The following is a 25,586-nucleotide window of genomic DNA, read 5'->3' on the forward strand; positions in this document are numbered from 1 at the left end:
ACACACACACACACACACACACACACACTCTCACTCTTTATTCCTTTATGTTGGTGGTTCTAATTCTCAGCCAGGCAACATCAGGCACATTATATAACTGCTCTGTCCCTAAATCATCTCATTTCTGAGATGAGGGTCTGGAAACATGCATCTTGTGCTAGCTGGGAAGCAGGGGCCCTGTCTTTAGGGATTGCCAACTCCAGTCCTGCCACTGTCACTGACAGGCTGGGCAGCCCCTGGCAAGCCGTGGGCTTTGGAGAGGGGGCATCTTGTGATCTCTGGTCCAACTGTCTTATTTGGGGAAGGGACAAAGCATGGCCCACAGAGCTTCCAAGGCCACACAGGGAGCAGGGTCGGAGCCCAGACTCAAAGCCTGTGCTCTGCCTCCTAATCTGGGCTCTCTCCAGCACCCCAGCTCATGCGACTCCAGGGCTGGGGCTGCCTTGATGGAAGGAGTTTTTCTATCCTGAAGAAGTACCGCTCACAGCCATATTCCACTGCTTACACAGGCAGTCGAGCAGCAGCTACAAAGGGCTTACTCTGCACTGTGCTGAGCACAGTGCCCACCAGCCCCAAGGGGGAGTCTTGCCAACCACTCAAACACCAGATCTATCCTGGATAAGAGGGAGGAAATCACTAGCAGTGGAGGTACCTGGGGGAAGGCCTTCTGCAGAAGTCTACCTCAAAGGCTCAAGCAACAGGCAGGTCAGAGGAGACAATGGGTGGGTAGCACCTGGTAACGCATCACAGACACCCACAGCCTACAGAGGCCAGCAGGAGACCACCTGCCCCGGCTGGCATCTGGGGATGCAGCTGAGCCAGGGCCTTCTTCCTCCTGCTCAGGCAGAGATCTGACCCTGTCTGCAGGGACTGAAAAAGCAACCTCTTCTTATGCTGCAGGTCTGTGAAGCCAGATGGGCCTGGTGCAGAAGCTGCTATCACATACATGCACACACACACGCGCACACACAGAGTGCACTCACTGCCAGCCTCCAGGACAGCACAATGAGGACAGCCCCATCGACAATGGACCCAGACACACAGGCGCCCATCTGATGTCCCAGGTGACGATGCCAAGGATGCAAGGACGTCATGCCCACGACAGACCCCTCTGCAGCCCAACTGCCCCAGGCCATGCCATCAGACCCCTCACATAAAAGAGCATCCAAAAAACGCAGTCCCATCCCCCATGACAAGTCGCACAGCAGAGTCAACAGAGAGCCAGCCTCAGAGGCAGGAAGATGGGAGTTCGAGTCCTGCCTGTGAAACACTGGCTAGGTGAGACCCTGGGTAAGTCACTGAACTTCTCAGGACCCCCAAGAAACTAAGAGGCCACAGCCAGTCTGCTCTAGTAGATGGAGACAACAGGCGTGCATCTGAGTATAAACAGGGAAATACGTGATAACCTGGGAGAGCTGCCCAGGAACGACACCTCCCTGGACGGAATTAAACCTGGGTCTCTTCAGCCAGTCCAGCATCACTTATTGAGCACCTGCTATGTACCCAGCACTCTGCTAAGGGCAGGGGATAGGAAAAAGGCAAGAAGCAGCCCCCGCTCTCAGGAGCTCCCAGGCCGGGGGGACAACATGTGAACCACGGCGAGCTAGACTCCATAGAGAACAGAGGTGATCACGCAGGCTGTGCCTCCCTCCAGGCCACCAGAGAGCACCCAGGGCAGTCCCTCCAGCCTTCTCCTCCTCCCCACTGTCCAGGGAGCCCTCCACTGGAGCACTCCCACAGCGAGGCTGACCCTCCAGGGCCACCACTCACGACTCCAGGCTGCCCTGAGAAGCTCCAGAAGGTGCCAATGACAAATGAGTCACCTGGGAGAAAAGAGCCTTCTGGAAACCCCACCCTCCAGGCTGAAGCGTGTATACCAATGTGCACTGCCATGGCCCACGTGTGTATCACACACTCCGTGTGCACATGCTGGACACAGCACAGCAAGGCAGCCGGAACAATCCATCACCCTTCATTACAGAAGAACCGTGGTACTCAACCATCAGTTTCCACTGCTGTACAGATCTGAAAACTCACCACAGCGTAGCAGAAGGCTGCCCTGGGAGTCTAAAAGCCCCTTTGACACCTGCTGGCTCTATGACACTGGACAAGTCACTGAACTCCAAAGGGCGCAAAGCGCCTTTGCTGATTATCTCCGGCTGACCCTGCCTGGAGCTTGGCTGCAGACACTGGCTGGCAGGCCATGTGCCCCATCAAAAGAGACCATTGTGGGCCTTCCCTAGCATCCCCAGAGCTTAGCGCAGGGGCCAGAATACATGAGCTGCTTACTAAATGTTAACTGACTGACACTAAGACTCTTTAAGTTACCTATGAAACACTAATCTGTACCGGAAGAACTTTGCACATAGGGACTTCCCCACACTAATGAAATCAGTATACATACAAAAATGTTTTTTAATTTAAAAGGAAAATAAATTTGATCTCCTGAAGTTACTTTTTAGATCTTTATGAAAGAACTTGAGGAATAAATATTGTGCTGATGAAATGGAGAGGTGGGCCTGTAGAGCAGTGTAATAGTAATGGCATTTAAAGATTCCCCTGTATTGGCTTGGTTTTTGGTTTGATTGTGTTAAAACCCAGAGCCTATTAATCCCACTTGTGGGATGGACTTGTTGACATGGAAAGAGAGGGCTGAACTGGGAGGAGCTGGTAGATTTGGAGAGACAAAAGAGAGGCAGAAGAACTTTTTGGAAGCAGCACTTTTGGAGGCAGAGAGAGACTGAGAGGATTTCTGAGGGTCACTTTGAATTGCCCAGGACTTTTGAGACCTGCCACCCAGAGCTGCCAAGGACTGAGGAGACATGGCTGTTAGGCTGGTACTTTGTCTGTCTGTTTTGATGTTGTTTTGTCAGATTTGTCCACTGGTGAAAGACAGTCCTGTTGCTGCAGAAGTTTTGGAAGCTTGCTGTTGGTTCAGAGCTCCTGAGACTGTTCTGCAGACAGAGAGTGAATTCTGTCCACTAGTGAAGGAAAATGCTGTTGTTGCAGAGGTCTGGGAACCTTGCTGTTGGTTCAGAAGCCCTGAAGAAGGATTTTCTTGTTGTATGTTTACAGAAATCCTGGAAGAGGGTTTTGCTAATGTTTTCAGGGGTCCTAGGACTGTTCTGCAGACAGAGAATGAATTAATGAAGACACTGGAAATGTATCTTGTGGCCTTGCTAAGCTTTGTCTCCCCAGGAACAAAGATTGCTGAGAACTTGCCTCCTGTCAAGATGAAGAAAAGACATCCATTTGGGTATTAAGTGCTGTGCTTAAGCTTGTTGTAACTCTGGGGTAGATTCAATTGTGATCCAGGGGTGGGGAACTTTTGACCTTTTTGTGTTCTATGATTGAACAAATTAATGTACTTTACTTATGATTGGAAACTAATCTCCATTTGAGAACAGGGGCTTTGTGATGGACTAAGACTAGGGGTGGAGTAGTATTTAGAACAGGGACTTTGTGATTGATTAAATGAATTTAAGGTCCTGGGGTGGGGTAGTACTTGACTAAATCAGGTAGTACTTGGAGATTATTGAATCACACTTAGTAAATGCTGTATTTTGAATGATGTCATATTCTGATCTTCTCTGTTCTTAATTTTTCACTGAATAAAATGGAAAGCACCTATGCTGGTATTTTGAACCTTGGGAAGTTGCCTTTGCTTGGCATTACATTACAAGCAGCAGAAAGGCCTCTCTGAGTTTGCAGTCAAGAGCCTTGGGTTCAAATTCTGGTTCTGTCACTGACTCTCTGCTGTGTGAGTTGAGGGGTGGGGGGGAAGCCCCTTCTCCTCCCCTGGCCTCACCTGGGAAAGGGAATAAAAACAAGGTCCCTCAAGGAGGTAATCCCTGGGGCCCCTTTCAGCCAGAAACCCTGCCAAGTCCCATCTAAAATCCCCCTTCAGTCTTTATCCCATGTGAGGGCAGCTCACAGAAGCCGGCCACAGGCAGGTACGTCCGTCCCGCATCCCATCCAGAATCAGGTGCTGCTACTGCCAGGCCAAAAGGACCTCCAGGCAGCTTTCCTCCAAAAGGCCGATCCACAGTCCAAGCACCTCTCTGCAGAGAAGGGGAGGGGGCTCCCTCCAGCCACACAGCATTCCTGGATCCGGGTCCAGTTTCCTTGTTCAGCACCGCTCACTTTAACACTGACTCCCGGGATTCTCAAGTCACTGCATTAATACTAGAAAAGGAGGAATTGTGGGAAGCCGTGCGTGTCTCGAGCGAGCACCCCAGGACCCTATGCAGGCCAGCGGATTGAGAACAGCAACAACTGCCCCCAAAAACACCTAAAGAGTAAATCTTCATCTCGGAGCAGAATCCAATGGTCCATGGTTACTGTAAGAAGAAACTGAATGGTCCAAGTCAGGAGCCAAGCATATTTTTAATCAGGATCCAAAGGAAGAAGGCCTCAATTCAGAAGAGACATATCTGTTCAGAGGAAGGAAGCCCGACCCTGGTCACTGCAGACACCCAGTTATAATGCAACACGGTCAGAATGAGGCAGTGGGGCATGGCAGAAAGGGCTCCACAGGCCTGGGTTCGAATCTCAGCTATGGCACACAGAACCTCCACGTCCTTGGGCACACTAGAGGCTGCGTGCCAGGCGCAGGAGACACTAAAGCAGGTCCACAGTCTGAATACTGGAAATAGAACTGCAGTAAATCTCCAGCGTCACCTTCTATTCTGTGACACTTGCCGCTCCACCTCCAATCTGGAAAGCTGGGGCGCTATCCCCACCTTGTGGCTGTTGGAGTCCCCCAAGTGGAGTGGCCACACCCCCCAGGAGGGAGACAGAGCAAGGCCACAGGGCCCCTAGGCCCCGGCTTCTGGGTCTGCAACATGAGGAGGCGGAGCCGGGCGGATAGTGGACACTCACCTGGCATTTGCCCAGCGCGTTACAGACTGCAAATGGCTTCACAAACAGGACCTCAGTTTGTCCTCAGAACAGCCTGGGAAGAAGGGGTTCTTATGGTCCTCATCCTTACTGACAAGGACGCTGGGGCAGGGAAAAGCTACATGGCTGCCCGGGGTCACACGTCAGAGGCGTAAACTGAACCCGGCTCTCCCGGGGCCAGCTCCCTGCCCCTGCACTGAGCTGCCCCTTCCTGTTGTTTTAGTGATTACCAGTAGTGACTGAAGAGGATGCTCACAAGAAAGTAAAACTGCAATAAAAATTGGATGCCCACTATGGGCACCAAATCTTTAAACTTCACACAAGGCAGCATGACAGGCCGGCCCAGAGGGGCCTCACTCACTCAGCCGAGGGCAGGTGCTCATTCTTCTTCTTTTTTTTTTTATCTTGTTTATGTCATTTATTTCAACAAGATTTTGAGTTACACATTCCCACTATACAACCCCTCCCCCAATCTGCTCCTTCCTGTATCTTCTCCCATCCCTCCTCTGACTTTCCAGTAGGGCAAGATGGATCTCTATGCCCCAGTGCCGTATATTTTATTTCCCAACTGCGTGTAAAAATAGTAATAATAATAATTATTATTATATATTTTTTTAATTTTATTTTAAAACTGAATTCCAGATTCTTTCCCTTCCTCCCTCCTCACCCATTCTTACTGGGAAGACAAGCAATTCAATATAGGTTGTACATGTGTAGCTAATGCAAAACATTTCCACAGTAGATATATTATGAGACTGACTATGTTTCCCTCCCTCCTATCCCACCTCCCACTTGTTCTATTCTCTACTTTGATCCTGTCCCTTTTCAAAAGTGGGTGCTTCCAACTTCCCTCCCCCCAAGCCTGCCGTCCCTTCCATCATCCCCCCTCTCATCCCTTTCCCCCCACTCTCCTGTAGGGTGAGATACCCTACTTAGTGTATGTCATTCCCTCCCTAAGCCAAATTCAATGAGAGTAAGGGTGACCCATTCCCTTTTGCCTTCCTATTCTTCCCCTCCATTGTAACCATTTTCCCTTGCCTCTTCTTTATGAGATAGTTTACCCCATTTTGTCTCTCCCCATCTCCTCTCATTATATTCCTCTATCACCTCTTAATTTCACCTTTTAAGTATCATCCCTTCCTGTTAAATTGGTCCTGTGCCCTCTGTCTATGTAACCTGTACACATATATACACACATTCACATATGTATTCATATGCTCATATACCCTCCTATATAGACATATATATGTATGTATACACATAGATACATTTCTATTCCCTTCAACTATTCTCATACTGAGAAAAGTTTCATAAGCTACAATTATTGTTTTTTCCATGTAGGAATGTTAATAGTTCAACTTTGATAAGTTCCTTATGATTTCTTTTCCCTGTTTACCTTCTCATGCTTCTCTTGCTTCTTGTATCTGAATGTCAAATTTTCTATTCAACTCTGGTTTTTTCATCAAAATATTTGAAAGTCCTCTATTCCACGGAATGACCATATTTTCCCCTGAAACATGATACTCAGTTTTGCTGGGGAGGTGACTCTTGGTTTTAATCCCAGCTCCTTTGCCCTCTGGAATGTCACATTCCAGGCCCTTTGATCCCTCAGTGTAGAAGCTGCCAGATCCTGGGTTATCCTGATTGTGTTTCCACAATATTCAAATTCTTTCTTCTTGAATGCTCGTAGTATTTTCTCCTTGATCTGGGAATTCCAGAACCTGCCTATAATATTCCTAGGGGTTTTCTTTTTGGGATCTTTTTCAGGAGGTGATTGGTGGATTCTTTCAACCTCTATTTTGCCCTCTGGTTCTAAAACATTGGGGCAATTTTCCTTAAGAATTTCTTGGAGGGGCCAGCCAGGTAGCACAGAGAGTAAGAGCACCAGCTCCAGTGTCAGGATGACCTGGAGATCGAATCCCGGGCTCAGACACTTTAGCACCCACCGAGAAACACCTGGCTGTGTAACCTTGAGCAAGTTACTTAACCCCAATTGCTTAGGGGCAGCCAGGTGGCTCAGCGAGTAAGAGCACCGGCTCCAGTGTCGGGATGACCTGGGGATCAAATCTGGGCTCAGATACTCAGCACCACACCCAGAAATAACTGGCTGTGTAACCTTGAGCAAGTTACTTAACCCCGATTGCTTTAAAAAAAAAAAAAAAGAATTTCTCGAAGGATGATTTCTAGGTTCCTTTTTTTGTTCATGGCTTTCAGGTAGTCCAATAATTTTTAAATTATTTCTCCTGGATCTATTTTCCAAGTCAGTGGTTTTCCCAGTGAGATATTTCACATTGCCTTCTTTTTTTTCATTTGTTTGGATATGTTTAATAGGCTCTTGATTTCTCTTAAAGTCTCAAGCTTCCATTTGCTCCAATTTAATTCTGAAGCAATGATTCTCTTCAGTGAACTTTTGAGATTCTTTTTCCCTCTGGCAAATTCAGCTTTTTAGAAGAAGGGCATTCTTCTCCTCGTTGCCTTTTTGAGGCTCTTTTGCCATTTGAGTTAGTCTATTTTTAAGGTGTTATTTTCTTCAGTCAGGTTGTTGACTTTCTTTTCATGATTTTCTTGCATCATTCTCATTTCTCTTCCCAATTTTTTCTCCATTTCTCTTATTTGGTTTTCAAAATCCTTCTTAAGTTGCTCCTATGGCCTGTAACCAGCTTATATTTTTCTTGAAAGCTTTTGGTGCAGGAGTTCTGACTTTGTTCCTCCTGTTCCATGCTTTTATCCTTTTCTTCCCCAAAATAGGAATCCAAAGTTGGATTCCTGTGCTTGCTTTGCTTCCTTTGCTTGTTTATGTTGCCACTCAGTTACTTGACTTTTGAACTTTTTGCCACAGTAGGACTCTGCTTCCAGAAAGGGGAGCTTTGAACCAATTGCTGAGGTTTTCTTAGCTGCTGGAGGTACTAGTTGGGTGCTCTCTCAGAAGCCTCTACACGCTCTGGCACCTGGTCACTCACCCCAGGACCTCCACCCTAGACCGCAATCCAGATCCAAGCAGGTTAAAGCAAGAGCAATTACCCCTCAGACTGGTGCTCGGTCCCCCAACACTCTGCAGGCCAGGTGCTTGGCTGCCACGTGGCAGGGGCTGCACGGCCAGGGTACCTCAGCCACTTCTCTCTCCAAGGGCAGAGGCCTGGATCCCCTGCGCCCAAAGTCCTCACTGATCTCTCACTTTGTTTTTGGCATTTATGGGTTGATAATTCTGGAAACCACCACAACTGCTGGTGATGCACTCTCCCAAAGTCCCTCCAGCTGCGGCTGGCCGTGGCTGCCCTGAGGCTAAAACCCTGGCTGGGCTCCCAGCATGCTCCACTGGCCCCTTCCTGTCCTCCCGCTGGGCTGTCTTCAGCGGAAGATTTGTTTCTCTCTGTCACTTTGTGGGTCCCATAGCTCCAAAGTTTGTCTAGAGTCATTTTTTATAGGTATTTGAGGTGGTTATGGGGGGAGTGCACAGAGCTTTTCTACTTCTATGCCACCATCTGGGCTCTGGCCCCCACAAGCTCTCATTCTAAGACTGAATGTTTTGTGGGAGACGTAAAACCTTCTGCCCTAACAAAAACTCAGCACCCACCTAACGTTTTGGGTCCTGCCCAGCCTAAGTAAGCGCGACAGACGCCAGCCTGCTTCCTGCACATCTGCTCACAAGCAGGGGGTGGAGAGCACAGGCTGTGTCTGAGGGCCCAGGAAGCACTGGGGCAGAGGAGCCGCGAGGCCCGCCATGGGGCGGGGGGGGGGGAGCGCCTACCTGCTCCAGCGTGAGCTGCTTTGAGATGGTGTCGTTCTCCAGCTTCTTGATTTTCTTCATCAGTTTATTGACCTGGAACTCCTGCTCCTGCTCCAGGTGCTGTTCCAGCTCCGCCTTCTCGTGCTGCAGCTGGAGGAGAGAGCACAGAAGCAGGTGTGAGATGTCAGCCCCCACCCGCCACGGCTGCTGCAGCCCCCAACCTGAACTCTGGATCCAAGCCCTAAGGCCAGCACAGCAGCCCTCAGCACAGACCAGTGTCACACTTAGGTTCCCTACTAAGAGGCAGCTGCATGATCCATTCTGGTCAGTTTTTACCATGATAATAGAAACCGCATCTCTGCAGGGGGGAAGGCTCACCCAGCCCGTCTGGGCGGGCAGCAGGGTGTGCAACGTCCCTCACGACACAGGAGGACACTGAGGCTCAGAGCAGCACTGGGGGTCTGACTTCACACCTCCCCTCCTTCCTCTGCACCACTCCAAAAGAGAGAGGAGTGGCCCCAGAGGCTGGGAGGAGGTCCAGAATCCCATACTGTGCCCAGCACACTGTACACGTGAGCTGTCCGTATAACGTATACATAACATGCATCCTGCTCTTGCCTTAACATCCATCTTCATGTGATGCTGTATCTGGGGTCTTGAGCCACGGAAGCCCCTAGACCAGAGCTCAGCCCAAGGGCAAAGGAAAGACAAGGGGTGGTAGGTGATGACAAAGAAAAGGAAGGTGGCCTGATGGGCCAGAGCAGGTCACCTGCCCGTGCAGGTCTACACCTTCTCTGCCCAGAGTCCAGATGCCACTGTGGGTCAGAGGTGAGGCCTCCCCTCCCTGCGAGTCCCGTGCTCTATCCCCCCCATCACAATGCCTCTCGAAGGGCTCTCAACCTCAAATCCATAAACGTGTTTGCAAAATGGCTTGATAATTGTACCCTAATATAATTGGATTCCTTCATAATCCCATATATGTGATTTTCTGTATATTAAAATATCACTTTGAGATAGGGTCCATTGGCTCCATAGCCTAAGGGGTGAAGAAGCCCTAGCCTAGCAAGCCACCCTGACTCTCACTAAATCATTTCCTAAAAATAAACCGAGGTTCACTTAACCCCAATCATGCACCTCCTATATGGGGAAAACAGCAGGATTCCTCACATTAAAATCATCAAATCACAAATGAGAGATTTTTCAGGGGGCGGCTTTTTCTTTCTTTGTTTTTATGAGCATTTCCTTGAAGTAATAACTATCTCTGAGAGGCAGGGAAGGTGCTGTGAGGGTCAGTCCAGAAGCCTTGAGCTCACACCCCGGTCGTGGCTGTGGATCTGCACTGGGGAGAGATCCCAGTGAAGCCAGTTTTCATTTGCTTCCAGGGCATTTGTCTTTAAGCAGATGCCTGGTACCACGGCCAGCATCTAACCCAGACAACCCAGATACGGTAAATATGTAGAGTTGACATGAGATGTGAACTCCAAGATGAAACGTTCCCCTCAAAAACTACCCCGAGGAACATGGAGAAAAACTATCATGTGAGATGATCTCTGAGACCCTCAAACATCTGGAAAATGAGCCTTCGCCTGAGCACTGGAGAGTCAAGGGCAGAACTTGTCTTTGCCCACAGACAGAACAGGCATGGAGCACTGCTGCACAGCCTGCGCTGCTGCGACCCAGGAGACATCACAGCTTGGGAGCCGGGTAACCGCGGGGTTTTGTTTTTTAATGAGAAAACAGGAAACAAAATGTAAAGTGCTGTCTTGGAAATTTAAAAAAAAACCTCACTTGTGAAAGTAACAGCTGGTAAATGTGAAAAGCAATAGGACAAAAATAAAACATAAGATGAACCGCAGACTAAACTCAGAGAGAATCCAAGGGTTCTCCACCACTTCATCCAAAGGAGGCAGAAGCTGGGTCACAGGGAGCAGACTCAAGGAGAACTTTCTGCAGTCTCCAATCACGCTGGGAAGCACCTCCCCGGAGCCCAGGCCTCTTCTCGTCAGGACGGCTCTTCTGGGCACAAATGGCAGATAACCTGGGCTCCCACACTTCAGCACCTCGCCGGGGCCAGAGAACGTCCAGCACAGAGGGATGACGAGCCACACGTCACTGCTGCCACGAGCCAGCCCCATGCCGGGCGACAGGCCTGGGCCAAAGCGCAGGGTTAACTGAGACGGGATGCTCCTGCAGCCTACTCCAGCCTACATCCTGCTGGTGACCGTCCTGAAGTACCCAAGTGTGCCAAGCCCGCTGGGGGACGGGTACACAAGGACAAAGAGGAACAAAATCACTCACTGCAAAAGCGCACGAGCTGATGCGGGAGACTGCAAGCAGACGTAAGGTACAGCATGAAGGACATAAGTACAAACCAGGCAGCAAGTGGCCAGCAAAGGACTCTAAGCCCGTCCTGGGCCACGGCGTCTACTTCTGCCTTTGACACAGAGCCTGCCCCTCAAACAAAACCTCTGCCTCTGGAGTTGTGGGGAACACACACAAACACGGCCCCGATGCTAAGAACGTGTGCTCTGAAGAGATAAACTTGATCCGATGCAGGCTTATTAAGAATCTGATTCTGAATAGAGCACTGGCCCTGGAGTCAGGAGGACCTGAGTTCAAACCGGCCTCAGACACTTAACACAAAAACTAGCCGTGTGACCTTGGGCAAGTCACTTAACCCCAACTGCCCTTCAAAAAGCAAGAAAAAGAAAAGAACCTGATTCACAGGACTAAGACCAGAGCCGGGCACTCCTCCTGCAGGCAGGATGGGACCAGGGCAGCGAGCTCTGCCGCCAAGCTGCCATTAGTCTGGGCAAGTGTCTGGCAGCCCGGCAAGGCCTGTCTTCTTCATTGGTCAGCTGAGGGGTCAGACTAGACCAGGAGCCAGGAAGCCGGGCCCCTTCTGGCTTCTCCAGGGAGCCCAGCTTATCGAGCCTACTGACTTTGTTGAGGCAAATGTGCTGCAGCTCCCAGAGGCCTGGCTCTTCGGGGCAGGGGCTGCCTTTCTATGGCCAGTGCTAACCACGGGGCAGACAGAGAGCAAAGCTCTCCAGGAGCTCCCTCTGAGGACATCAGCATCTCATACAGACACAGGCGGCTTGGGGAGCAGCGGGGGGAGCTTCCTTAGGAGCACGTGCTCCTTTCCGGACTGGAGATTCCTAACGGTGCTACCTCACTGTGCTGCTGTGTAAGTTTGACTGAAGTGCCAATTTAGGGAATGTGGGGGCTCAGGGATGACCGGGCCCAAGGCCCATGTTTTGCAGATGGGGATAACTCAGCATTAAATGTTCTTGAGGTCATGTCTAGAATCCAGTTCCAAGAATGACTCCTGAGCTCTCTGACTACACTTTAGAGACGGGAATGGCAGCGTCTAGAGGAGCGCCAGCCGCAGCACACCCGTGGATTCAGGCTTCTCACCTGTAAAAAGAGGCAGATTTGAATGCAATGAACTCTCGAGGTGATTCATCTAAGTCAAAGCAAACACACTCATGGTAAATCTATGTGAATGCAGAATCATACCTACCTAACAGTCATAATAGTAGAGCCAGCGACCACCCGCACATAATGCTTCTTAAACTCACGGCCTAAATTGTGAGGGATGTTAACAGAAGCCAGCCCAAGGCATTATAAAACGATAAGGGAACAATTTCGAGGGGATGTGAGAATGGCTGGGGATCTGTTTTGCATTTACAAAAATGTGAGTTTGCAATGCAACTCAGCCCAACAGAGCCAACAGCAGCAAAAGGCCGATAACTTCTGAAAATGGGAGAGCTGTCTGCCAATGCAGATTCCTACCAATAAGGCTGAGCAGGGAGGCTCTCCCCCGGCTCCTGAAATCAGGGCTGCACTCTAGCATGGCTGGCCAGGCACCTCCAATGAATCAGAAACATCTGCAGCTCCTTCCAGACAGCTCATGAATGCAGCAGGGAAGGACCCCGGACACTCTCAGGAAAAGAACAAAGGCCCCAGAAAGCAGGTCTGAGCAGCATGGAAACAAGGAAGCCCCTTTGCCAGCATCTGCCCGGCAGAACTGAGATGTGAGAACAATTTTATCTCCCCGTGTTAATGGCAACATGGAAGAGAGAAGCCAGTCGGGCGAAAGGTGCAGCCACCCTAGAGAAGGCTAAATCCCAAGGTCTCTTCCTTTGTGCCAAAAAAGGCTTTTATCCGAATCTGAGCAGCGGCAGCCTCTGCCCTCCCATTCCTGACGGTCACCTGAGCCAAACTCAAATGCAGTGAGATCCATGACAGGCTCTCCTCCTCCCGTTCCAAAGACAGCCAGAGGGCTGTGCAGAGGCTAGCACTGGCTTCCAGTGCTCGGCATAATGCCTGGCCCCACTGGATGGGTGAATGGGGGCCCTCCAAAAAGGGCAAGAAGATAGTGACCGCAATGGGGACGGTCGCTGGGGGGGAGGAGAATCAGAGCAAGGAAAGGCGGAAGAGGAAACTCCAGGGACACAACGGCCACCTCAGGTCTCGGAAGGACGATCACACCAAAGGCAAGAGCTAAAACGGGGGGTTCGGTAGCCGAGCAGGTTTAGGCTTCCCATGAAGACAAAGCTGCAAACCTGTGCGCCCGGGACCATTGGCAGGAGGTGCAGCAGCCCCGTTTCAGCAGGCTGGGCCAGCCAACCTCTGGCATCCCTCCTGCTGAGATCCTGCCTGGGCCACTGCACAAGGCACCTCTCGAGACCTCCCTTCTGCAGCTGAAAGTGGCCAGTGCTCCTCACAGGCAGGCCACGGCTGTCTGCCTTCCTGTGCTGGGCTGGTGATGCAAAACCGGTATCAGATGCTGCTCAGGAGGCTGAAGACTGTCGAGGCAGGCCCCGGGCTCTGAGATGGGACCTGGGGCTGAAGGGACTGCTTTCACTGTGTCTCAGAGCACGGTGCCAAGCACACAGCAGGTGCTCAATAAATGCCCGAGAAGAGAGAATGGGGCAGCGGAGGATGATGGGAAGGAGGGTCCAAGTTCTGGTGTGGTCACTTTGTAATTCTGGGTGATCCTGAGCAAACTCTGCCACCACAAGTGTCTCCTCCTTTCACACAGAGCCTCCATCCCAGGGCCAAAGGGATTTCCTACAGCACAGGTCTGACCCTGACCCACCCTGTTCAACAGGCCCCAAAGGCCCCCTGCAATTTCTAGCCTCAAACACCAGCTCCTGTGCCTGGCATTCGAAGCTCTGCCCAACTCGCCATGACCCACCTTTCCAGAGTGACTATATGTATTCCTGCCCTTTGCTGTAAGCTCCCTGCTGTTTACCAGACAAGACGCTGCACCTGAAGTCTCTGGGCTCCACCTAAGCTGCGTCCTCTGTCCCTGGAGAGTACTCTTTACCCAGCTCTGCCTGACAGCACCCCCAGATTCAGGGCCACCCTGCTGCCCCTCCCCAAAAGGCTGCTCTGTGCATCTTCTCTCTTGGTATACAAGTGACCACCACCCGCGAGAGGAGGGCAGGTTGCTTCATTTCCTTCTTTGCATGCATGACACCTGCCCGATATACCATGGGTGCTTAAAAAATGCGTGCTCAGAGGATTAGAGAAGTGGAGGCAGATGGGCCTGCAGAGGCTACCAATGAGGACAGGAGGCCCAGCGAGGTCCAAGGACAGAGGCACCAGGCAGCAAGTGCCTGAGGTGGGACTGAGACCTGGGTCTTCCCGCCTCCAGCTGCAGCACTGATCCGAGGTGCCCGACTCAGGCCCCTGAAGGTCATCAGACGACAAGCCCCTTGAGGGCAGGGCCTGTCCCTCAGCTGCTTCTTGTGTCCCCAACACCGGCGCACAGTAGGCACTCAATCAATTCTGACTGAACCTCTCTGTCTCTACTAGGAATACTGCAGGAAGTGACCCAGACCACACTTTAAGCGTCTTCTAACTGTAAGATGGCGCAGCCAGGAGAAGACCAAACACAACCCAGCCAGCGCCACATGGGCCACATTGCTGCTGGCAGGATCGGGCAGCGGGATGGAAGGCCCGGCTCCCCGTGTGGGCTGTCCGGGGTGGGGGCAGGCTGACGATCCATCGCTCAGTGGTGGCAGCAGTTGGGGGACAAGCGGGGCTGCCCACAACTTCCTTCTCTCCCCCACTCATCTTTCCACAACAATCTGAACTCAAGCAGATATTCAATTCTACAAGCTTTCACCAAGCTCCTACTACATGCACTATCACTGGGCACACAGAGACCAGAAAAAACAACTCACCCACAACTGCTGCCTTCAGAGAGTTTACAACTCAACAACCAGGCAGCTAGGCTGTACAGCAGACTGAGCCCCAGACATGGAGGCAGGAAGACCTGAATTCAAGTCTGGCCTCTGACACTAACTATGTGACCCTGGGCAAGTCACTTAGCCTCTGCCTTCAGGTTCCTCATCCGTGAAATGGGGCAATAACAGCAGCTTCCTCCACTGGCTTGGGACAAATGGGTGCCCGGTACACAGTCGGCACTGTATAAATGCTGGTTGGGCTTGGAATCTAGGTGAGAGGAGACAAGGTACATTCATAAGGCAGAGGCGTAAAGGAGGAGGAGAAGCTAGCAAAGCCGGCCGATGGGGGGAAGCCTGGAGAGAAGAGAGCTGGCCGGTCCTGCGGAGCCAGCCTCTGCAGAATGTGGGCACCACTTGGCGTGGGCAGGGAAGAGACAGAGGAATCCAAGAGGAGTGGGGGCTTAGTGCCTGACAGCCTGGGGGGAGGGAGAGGAGGTACGGTCAGTCTGTGCCCAAGGTCCCCACAGGGCAAGTCAACAAGCCCTAAGCCTCCCTCCTCCTCATCCGAGCACAGCAGGAGGAAAGCCTGGGATGATGGGACATGTCCTCCACCACCAGCCACTAACAGGCTCTCCCAGCGATCCCTTCTTCACACAGTGGTCCTTCCCCAATCCGTCACCTCTCCCGCACCTGTAAGACACACTCCCGCTTCCTGGAACGCCTTTCATCTTTTCTAGCTTGGACAATTCAAGCTAAGCGCAGTGACCGTTGCTAGAAAGGGTTTTAGCAGCCTGTTAGCTGGAAGCCCCCCCAGCAGTTTTCCAAGTGTGATCTGGGGGCCCTGAGCATCCCAAAGACCCTTTCAGAGGGTACTGTCATAATAATACAAAGTTATTTTAATTTCTCACATAATAAATATCTATAGACACAATCCACATAAAACTCTTTAAAAATGCAGAGTTTCTGATAATTCTTAAGAGCGTAAAGGGATTTCAGGACAGGAAGCTGGATTTCCGCCGGCCTCACCCAATGGACAGCACTGCGCAAAGCAGTGTCACATGGGCCACTGGCCCCACAGGCACGACGCTGCAACGAGGCCACCGGCTGCAGACACGCTCATCAAGTCTCTGAGCCCATGCTGTGAAATGCCCCAAGTCAGGGCCATGCAGGCGAATCTCTACTTCAACATCTCTAACCTATGTCTAACTGGTCAGTATGAACAAGCAAAAACTGAGGTCCTTAAAGTCTCAGGAAATCATGCAGGAAGCACAGCGGGTATGGGACAGGGGCTGACAGGTTCAGGTCTGGGTTTGAGTCCTGGCTCTATGGCTCAGTCACTCCACCTGCTGAGGCTGGACAAGAAGGCCTGGCAGGCCTGTCTGTCTCTCTTTCCCAGGTCCTCAGCTCTTCTTCTGTTTACTGAGGGTGTGCTACATACAGTGCCACCAAGCAATCCAAAGCATTGGAGAGCCTGTCCCAGGCCAGAGGGCCTGTGCTTGGTTCTGGAGATGCAAAGACTCACACAAAGCATCCCTGCTTCAAGGAGATTACACACCAGCTCAGGAAACAGCGCATATCCCCGTAAGCTAATGCCAGGTAAGGGGGGCTGGGGAAAGGCCTCTTCTAAGAGTCAAGGAGGGTTAAAAAGTGACCTTAAAGCCCCTCTGTTTCTCTGTCACATGATGAGACGTGGCATTCATCAGTCACTTGCATGATATAATCCATTCTGTGGCATTTAACTGACAGGGCCATGATTTTCCTTTTTAAGGAAAAACAACATTTCCTTCTCTTTGCCCCCATTTTAGCTCTGACATTCAGCTTACTCAGTGCCAAAAGGATCTGCAATGCCTCCATTTGTGATGGAAATCATCATTAATATTTGCATATTGCTACAACCCTTCATCCTAAGGATTCCCAGGGAGAAGCACAGCCCCTATCACCAGAATGGTAATGGTTTGTTGTTGGCTTTTTTTTTAAATTTCATCAAACCAAGGAAGGCTCAGGGCATGGAAATACAAGAAATGCTCCCTCCCTCCTGCTCTTGGGACACTCAAGGTTCTGCCTGTGTTTCGAATCATCTCCCCTTATCCCTACCCCAAAATACAGTGAGCCCTGCATCAGCTGACTATGCCAAGCCAAGCAAGCCAGCAGCTTCTTGTGACAAGGTCAGCTACGTGGGCACACACCCCCAGACCACCTCCCTGGCCTGAGGGCTGCCTCCCGGTCCGGTGTCCAGGACCAAGATGATTCACCCCGGGAGGGGTGGTTTGGTTTTTGTCTCTAAGACCCCAGCATACATAGCAGGTGCTGAATACAATACAGCTCACAAGAGCCTGATGCTTCAGGGCCAGCACTCCCTGATATGTGAGTCCCTGGAACAGGCTTTTCCTGACTGTCTGCTTGAGCTCCTAAGGATGCTTCCTCTGATAATTCTCTGACTTTCTCCAGACCTCATCTACCCCCTGATTGCCCTCTCTAAAACTGGCGTCATTTAATTTAATTTTATTTTTATTTTTGCTTTTTTTTGGGGGGAGAGAGTAGGGCAATTGGGGTTAAGTGACTTGCCCAAGGTCACACAGCTAGTAAGTGCTGCGTGTCTGAGGCCAGATTAAATGGCATCATTTAAAAAAAGGACTGGAATGCCCTCAATCCTCATCTTTGATGAGGACACTAGTATTTCATTCTTTCACCCACCGCTGTCCCTTCGGCCCCTCCCCGGGTCTCTGGACAACCATCTGTCCTTGGTTTTCTGCTCCCACAAAGGGTGCTGCTGTAATACTCTGTGAGAGCCCCTCCCCCAGACAGCAGCATCCTTTGGGCAAGGGCAGTGCGGTGGCTGGGACGAAGGATGTGAGCCGTTTATTGGCCCGTCCTGCATATCTGCACAACTCTAACATGGAATGTGTGTGTAAAAAGCCCAGGCTGACCCCCACGGCCGTAGCGCGGCCCCTGACACACATGGGCCCAAGGGCAGCTCACCTGCATCAGCTTTCTGGAGAGCTCATTGGTCAGGAACTCTTCCTCCTTCTCGTAATTCACGGCCAGTGTCTCCTTCTCCTTCTGCAAGGCCTGGATCTTCTTGAACAAAGTGTTGCTGATGAACTCCTCCTCCTGCTCGGCCCGGGCTTGCTGGAAAACAAAAACACAGGCCCGATCAAGAAGAGGGACATGCAGGAGGAAAGCGGGAGCTCAAGTTCATGCAAGTGTCCGTCTGCACCTCGGGACACTGGGCAGAAGGCGGCCAGCGCCCCTGTCCCTCCCGGTGCTGACTTTTTATGGGGTGTCCCTCTCTAAATAATCTTACTAGTGCATAATCAGAATTAAGGAAACGCCAGGTTTGGACCCAGGGCCCTTCCTCATCTCATGATGGGCCCAACATTATAAGCAAACTCCTATGGAAAATGTTCAGGACTCTTGCCACCTCGTTAAACTTCATACAAAGACATGGCCTGAGTGACCATTTTATTGGAAACAAGAAATTCCCAGGTGACAAGACTCCTACCAATGCAGGTAGCACCTCCTTACTAAAGTGAACGCATGTTAAATACAAATCTATTGTGTTTTTAAAAGCTGTGCGTAACAGAAAGTCACAGGTTTGCTTATGATTATCTTCTGTTTATCTGAAAATACTCATGTTTGTTGATGTTTTTAAACTTCATGATAAAAACTAACAACAACAAAAACAAAGAGAATGGTCCACAGACAGACTAAAGGGACCTGGGTTCAAATCTCTGCATGACCCCGGGCAGCCCCTGAGCCCGGCTCTTCACATGGGACATAAGCACCGTGAATCAGGTAGCCATGAAGAGAGCTGGGCTCCAAGGCTGCCCCCTCAGAGGCCGGGCCATCAAAGGCGAGTCCTAAACAGGGAAAGGGCAGCGGCCTGCCCCAGCAGCTTATTGTGTTTAATGAGCAAGACCAGGGCTTCCTCACTCCTGCAGCGCCCCCCCCCCGACCCTCCAAGAGCCACAATCACAGGCAAACCAGAGGGGCTCCAGAAGTCCAGCCCGTGATGGGGCACGGCGATGCCTGAACCCCAGGGGAGCAGCCCTCCTGTACCCACCATTGGCAGTGCTGATGCCAAGCCCACAGTGTGGGCCACAGGAGTCCTAGGGAAGTCTCGCACCCCCAGCACTCCCATCCCCTCCCATGATTACTGAGGAATAAGACCCCTGCCACATGGAGAGCATGGCGGACACCGTGCTGACTCTGAGTTCAAAAGGTCAGTCACAGAGAATCAGGACCTAGAGCTTGGGGCTCAGAGGGCCTTAGGAACCTCAACCTGACCTGGGAACCCTGTTACTGCTGCCTCGCCCCCCACCACTCCCAGGCTGCTCTTCCTTCACCCAGGCCTCAGTGTCAGCTGCAGCCCGTGGCCATGCGGCTGCCCAAGGGGAGCCATGATTCAGATCTCCAGCCACACTCCAGCCCGGCCGGGGTCCTCACTCTTCCCCACCCGTCACTCTACCTCTGTCCAGGCTGCCCCCCACGCCTGCCCTCCGCAGCCTCCTTCCAAGCCCAGCTCATAGGACCTTCCCTGAGCCCTCCAGGGCCAAGTGCTCCCCCTCCACCTCAAATCTCACGTATAAACTTATCTAGTCACCTTTACATCCCCTCTGCTATAGGTCCCACTCTCCTAAAAACTCCCTGAAGACAGGAATGTTTTTTATCTTTTTACACAGGATAAACTGGAGATAATCACAGAGGGAAATGAAAAGTTAGCTTAGGAGAGGATAAAAAAGATGGGAACTATAATTCTGGGAAGGGGCAGCTCCCCAGCCCCAGGGTCTAGACTAAGGAGGGCTCCTTCACTGGGTTCACCTCCCGAAGCCCAGGGGAGCTGAGCCACCATGTCCCTCAGCACAGGCATCGCCCTTCCCAGAGTCTGGGCATTTGTCCCTGTCATACCAAATGTCCATGGCCAAGTCATCCCCCCACCAATTGCCAACTTTCCATGCAGGCTCCAAGATGACCAGACAAAAGGCAGGACGCAGGGGCCTCAGGAGGCCTCTCCCCTTTAGCCCCATCCCCAGATCCCCGGGCTCATAGCCTCTGTCTGAAAACTACCCACAAACGCCAACTCCCTGAGCTCCACCTAGGGGAGCCCACACCTGCCCCGTGGCACGTCCCCCCAGCTGCTGCTGGTCCTGCTCCCTGGCCCAATGGAGCAGAATGAGGTGCATCCCCCCTTCCCAGACAAGCCCCTCAACACAGCGGCACCCTCACCCCAGGGGGCTACACGTGGTGTGGCCTCCCCCTGTATAGAGGTCTGAGCACGCTGCCCATTAACAATGCTTCTGCACCTCTCAGCCTCAGGTTCCTTCACCAGTCCCCAAACGAGAGCCAGGTCCTCCTCCACTGAATGAGCATCTCTGAACCCTGAGAGGCTCAGTTCCTAGCCTTCTGGTGAAGACCTGCTCCAGTCCGAGGCCCTGGGTTCAGATCCAGGCCTTCAGCCTCCACTCCACCCCAAAGTGACTGAGGCAGGCCTAGGACTGGTGCAGAAGGAGGGCCATGCGGCCACATCACAGGAAAGAAGCCTGGGCACAAACACCACAGCCAATGGCCTCCTTGCCTCCGGCTCTGTCGCTGCCCTCCATCCTCCACCCGGCTGCCACAGCCCGTCCTGAAGCCAGCTCAGACCCTGCACCCAGGGCCTCCAGGATCACACAGAGAACCTCCAAGAGGCCTTCAGACTCCCCTGTCCTCACCCTGACAGCCCACCTGCAGACTCTGGCCATCTTCACTGGCCACGCCCCAGGCTCCTACCTCAGCTCTACCAACCGGCCACTCTCCCTGCCCTCCTCCATGCCAGGGCCCTCCCTCACACAGGCTCCGCCACTCTGGTCGACATCTTGTGTGTCCAGTTGTGACATGTTGTCTCTTCCCTCACACTAGAAGCCCCCTGAAGGCAGTACCTGCTGGTGTCTCTCCAGATGTGCCTGTGAGAAGGGAAGCGGGGCTTTATATTAACTGACATGAAATGTGTAATGAATGTAAAAACCGGCCCAAGGACTGAGCCCAGCTCCATAGCTGGCCAGCTGACCATGGCCAGGGCCTTCCCTTCTGTGTCTCCCAAGTGAAACGGGGATAAAGCATCACTTAGGTCACGGTGTGGTCATGAGGGTCATAGGAGTATGAGACAGAGAAAGAGAGAGAGACACAGAGACAGAGAGAAAAAGACAGACAGAGACAGAGACAGAGAGACAGAGACAGAGAGAGAGAAACAGAGACAGAGAGACAGACAGAGTCGGAGAGAGACAGAGAGAGAAACAGAGACAGAGACAGAGAAACAGAGACAGAGAGAGAGAGAGACAGAGTCAGAGAGAGAGAAACAGAGACAGAGACAGAGAGACAGAGAGAAAAACAGAGACAGAAAGACAGAGACAGAGAGAGACAGAGAGAGAGAAACAGAGACAGAGAGAGACAGAGAGAAAAACAGAGACAGAGAGACAGAGTCAGAGAGAGACAGAGAGAGAAAAACAGAGACAGACAGAGACAGAGAAAGACAGAGAGAAAAACAGAGACAGAGACAGAGACAGACAGAGTCAGAGATAGAGAGGGAGCACTCTCGATGCACGTTCCCCACGTCCAGTCAGCAGGGTGTCTCCTGAGCTGCCAGACGAGTCTATGATTTCACTGACCCAGAAATGTCCTGATGAAGGGAGAGTCCCCTGCGATGCAGGCCGGAGACCTTCTGCAGGTCCCGCATCCAGAGGCTGTCCGAGCGACTGGCCCAGTCACACAGGCCCTCCTGAGCCTGTGTCCGTGCTCTAGGCACAAGGCCTCCTGTCCCCTCAGCATCACAGGGACACCTCCCAAAGCCTGTCTTTGACGTTCTTCTGAAGCTCCTGCCCTTCCCCGAGGAGGGCAGCCCAGCGGCTGGGAGGGCAGCGTGAGCGGGCATTCACAGAGTGCTGGAGTTTTGCAGGGAGCTTCACAAGCATCACTGATCTGCCCACCACTCTGGGAGGCAGCTGTTATTACTGACCTCATTTACCAGTGGGGAAACTGAGGCAGACAGGGAGAGGTTTAGTGCCTGGCCCATGGTCCCCCAGAGAGGATGGCTGAGCTCGAGTCTTCCTGACCCAGGTCCAGCTGCTCCCAGACACGCCCTCAACAAGAACTTTCCTGCGATGTGCCCATAGTGACCCTCCAAAGCGCTCTATAAATGTCAGTCATTAAAGGAGTCTGAATTCACCACCATCTACTACTGACCATCCTACAGCTCAAGGCAGTCGCTGCTTTAATGAAAGGACCGACCTTGTTCTACACTCCTGCTAACTGCCCTTCTAACCCGCGTCCATCGTGGCCCTCGTCCTGCTCAGGCCCCTTCTAGTAGATGCTGGGAACAGGAGAGCCCACTGGCTCCCTAGCACAGGGGCCACAAGGCCAGCACTCACAAACAGAAGCCCCTAGCTCTGGGCACCCAGATGGTGGGAGCAGTTAATGAGAGCAGGGGCCACTCTCCCACAGTCTCAGGAAGCAGAGGGCGGCCAGTATTGGGCCTCTGAAGCTCGGCCGTCCTTGCCACCACCTGAGTGAGGTGGCAGGGAGTGCGGGTCACCTCTGGAGGGCACTCACAGGCCTTCTCTTTGGGCTCCTGCCTATGTGCCCATCCATGCTTGAAGCTCTCCTGGACTTGGTTTCTCCATCGGCACCAGAACACCACCAAGATCTCTTCCAGCTCTGAGAGCCTGAAACTGGCTCTAAGGCTGCCCATGGCACAGGAAGACGATGCCTCCTCCCATGAGCCCTCCTGCTCAGAGACAGAGAGAGAGATAGAGAGAAAAACAGACAGAGACAGAGAGACAGACAGAGTCGGAGAGAGACAGAGAGAGAAACAGAGACAGAGACAGAGACAGAGAAACAGAGACAGAGAGAGACAGAGAGAAAAACAGAGACAGAGAGACAGAGTCAGAGAGAGACAGAGAGAGAAAATTCACTGGCCATAGATGTAGAGTTGAGGATTATCTGCCTCATTTGATATGTGAGGAAATGGGTCCAGGGAAGTGAGGAGACCTGACAGTCAGACGAGCAGCATTTGAACCCAGTCCTTCCATCTGGTCCCATTGCCCCACCTCCTCCCTCACCAGCCGGCCGGCCACTCATTTCATCACAGGGGCAACAAAGCAAAAATCACCTTTTAAAACAGGGCTTCTCAGTCCTCTCCCTGACCTGCCCCCAGGGGAGGGCGGCTGGGACAGAAGATAGCACAGCTGTACCCTCACTGGCCACCCATCCACGGGATCACAGGCCCGTGCTGGAAGAACCTGTGCATCACCAGGCCTTGTAGGAGAGGGGAGGGAAGCACTTCTGGAGGGCTGCTGTTATCGTCCCCACTTGTACGCCGAGCACGGCCACACAGCTTAGACCAGCTAGTCCAAAATCCTCCTTCTGTAACGCGTAGTCCCAGGCCCCCCAAGGAACGGGAAGAGGGTTCGAACCCAGGCCCCGACTCCCCATCCAGCGCTCTGGCTACAATCCCATGCTGTCTCTAGGTGGTAAGAAGCCTGAACACAGCCTACAATGAGGGTGATTTCTCAATAACATGATAATTAGCATCATTTCTCCCAACACAGAGTGGGGAGCCAGAGAATGGGTAAACAGGGCGACATTTCCCAAACTCCTGAGTACTGTTCTGTCAGAATCACAGGTCTAAATTTGGACTGGGGACCTCAGGAGCCACGAGGGCCAAGCCCTCCCTCATCACCATGCAAGGCCACTTAACAGGAGGGAAGGGCAAGTGGCTGGACTGAGCTCGCACTAATGCTTATTAATGTGATAGAGAAAAGGGAAATGTTGGGGAGTGAAAGCAAAGCCACCTCTTTTTGTGTCTCCAGTTTTTTTAATGACAAAAACAAGCCAGTGGGATCAGCATTCTCCCGGGATCTCCCAGCCTCAAAGCTGACCTCACTGCCTCTGGGTGCAGAGCTGTGGTGGGGCCTGGACTCAGGAAGGCCCGGATTCAAATCCTGCCTTCCATGCGCCCTAGCTTTGAGGCTCCTCTGTAAAATGCAACACCAGCACCTCCTTCACAGGGACATTGTGAGAAAGCATAAGGAGAGAGCTCTGTGAACCTGCAAGATCTGGCCGATGCTGGCGCTCACTGCTGCTGAGAGGAGCAGAGGCCAGGGCAGGGGGCCTCGAGTCTGCCAGGCTCAGGCTCCCAGCCGCAGCTCAGCTAGATCAGGGGCCTTAGAGGCCAGAGGAGGAAACTGAGGCCCAAAGAGATGAGCGGACGTGGCCAACGCTCCACAGGCTGTAAGAGGCACCAGGGGATCAGAGCTCCTACACCAGAGAGCAGCCACAACAAAATCCAAGAGACAAAGGAGCTGCCAGCCCAGAGACGAGACAGCGGAGACTCAACCTCAGCCTTCGGCCTCCTCATGAACTAAAGGGGCCGTGACAAAACGCATGCTTCCAAGGAAGAACATTCACATCAAGTGCCATCTTCTGCTGACCCTGCATTTACACACACATGCACAGATACAAACGGACATGTACGCGCATGCGCACACACACGCACACACACACACACACACACACACACACACATACACACACACACACACACACACACCCCACAGTCCAAGATCCAGGAACCAAGCTGCATTAAAAGAAAAGCTAGGCACTGTAGCAAAGTTCAAGATGGTCATTTTATTTTTTGAACTAGTTCTTTCTCTTAAACTGTGTTTCCATGAAGCTTTCAGATCAGGGCCCCAGCGAGGCTAGATTCCACCATCACTGCTGGCCAGCTACCCCCAGAAAGTCTCTGCATGGGATGATGTGCCAGAGACACTGAGAGCTTGGGGCTGGGGCAGCAGCGACCAGCTACCATCTACCTGGGACAGCACTGATCTGCATTTCTCTCTACGACAGCACTTGGCTGCCTGTGACTCTAGGAGATGCTTGGAGTCTGCGGAGCTCTATGGAGAGGGGATCTTCACACTCTGGACGTTAGGAGGGCAAGGGAAGCTCCACGAGAAGCTGGCCTCCAGCCCTATGCCACCAACTACCTGCCCAGCTGAGTTACTCCATCCTCAGTCACACCCACCACAGACTTAGTACTGGAAGCTGGAAGGAATGTCAGAGGCTGCCTAGGCCCAACCCCCTTAGTTTACAGATTAGGAAGCTGAGGCTAGGTGGCTTGCCCACAGTCACAGAAGAGTAAGGGTCAGAGGGAAGGTCCGAATTCAGATGCTCTATTCTAAGACAACACAGGGAGTTGGTTATCTTTGCAAGCACAGCCCCCAGCACCATGCCAGGCACACAATGCTGATTAAGAAATACTGGATGGATCCAAGGACCAGGGACGGGCCATGCCAGACAGGAGGAAGAAGGCAGGAGAAAATGAAAGACCCACTGGTGAGTCAGGGCTAGCCGTTGGGAGAACTTTTTTTTGAACACCCTCTCACTTCCCAGACTACATCTCTCTCCATCTTCCCAGACACCTGAGGGCAGAAGCTTTCCTCTGGGCCATATGGGAAAGAATTCTGGCTACAAATGAGACCACCATCCTGCCTCCCAAATCCCTGGTTCTCCCAGAGCACCGCCCTGCCTCTCAGACAAGTGGTGTGAATCTGTGAACTGGCCGGCAGCCCCTTCACTGGGTCAGAGGCAGTTTTATTTCCAAATGAAATTCCTCTTTTACCCAACAGAATGTCTGCCTGGTAGATTCCAGACCTCCTGAACAGGGAGGCGTCAGAGGGTGGGGCGTAAGTGGGGGGAGGCATCAGTGGGGGGGCGTCAGAGGGGGG

At 52.2% G+C, this 25,586-nt stretch overlaps 1 protein-coding gene across 1 annotated transcript in view; it reads right to left on the minus strand.

Annotated features, from left to right (window-relative positions):
- The window catches only part of CCDC6 (coiled-coil domain containing 6), a 96,380-nt gene that overhangs the window by 35,575 nt on the left and 35,219 nt on the right, over positions 1–25,586 (minus strand). The window contains exons 2-3 of the mRNA XM_069101832.1: positions 17,806–17,955; positions 8,648–8,776 (exon numbers count right to left, since the gene is read on the minus strand). Of these exons, the coding sequence (XP_068957933.1) occupies positions 8,648–8,776; positions 17,806–17,955 (279 nt within the window). The remainder of the gene's footprint in view (positions 1–8,647; positions 8,777–17,805; positions 17,956–25,586) is intronic.

This window comes from Petaurus breviceps, unplaced genomic scaffold, assembly GCF_028583685.1.
Source record: "Petaurus breviceps papuanus isolate PSGF00001 unplaced genomic scaffold, PetGlider_PUasm1.0 490, whole genome shotgun sequence".
Taxonomy (NCBI): Eukaryota; Metazoa; Chordata; class Mammalia; order Diprotodontia; family Petauridae; genus Petaurus; species Petaurus breviceps.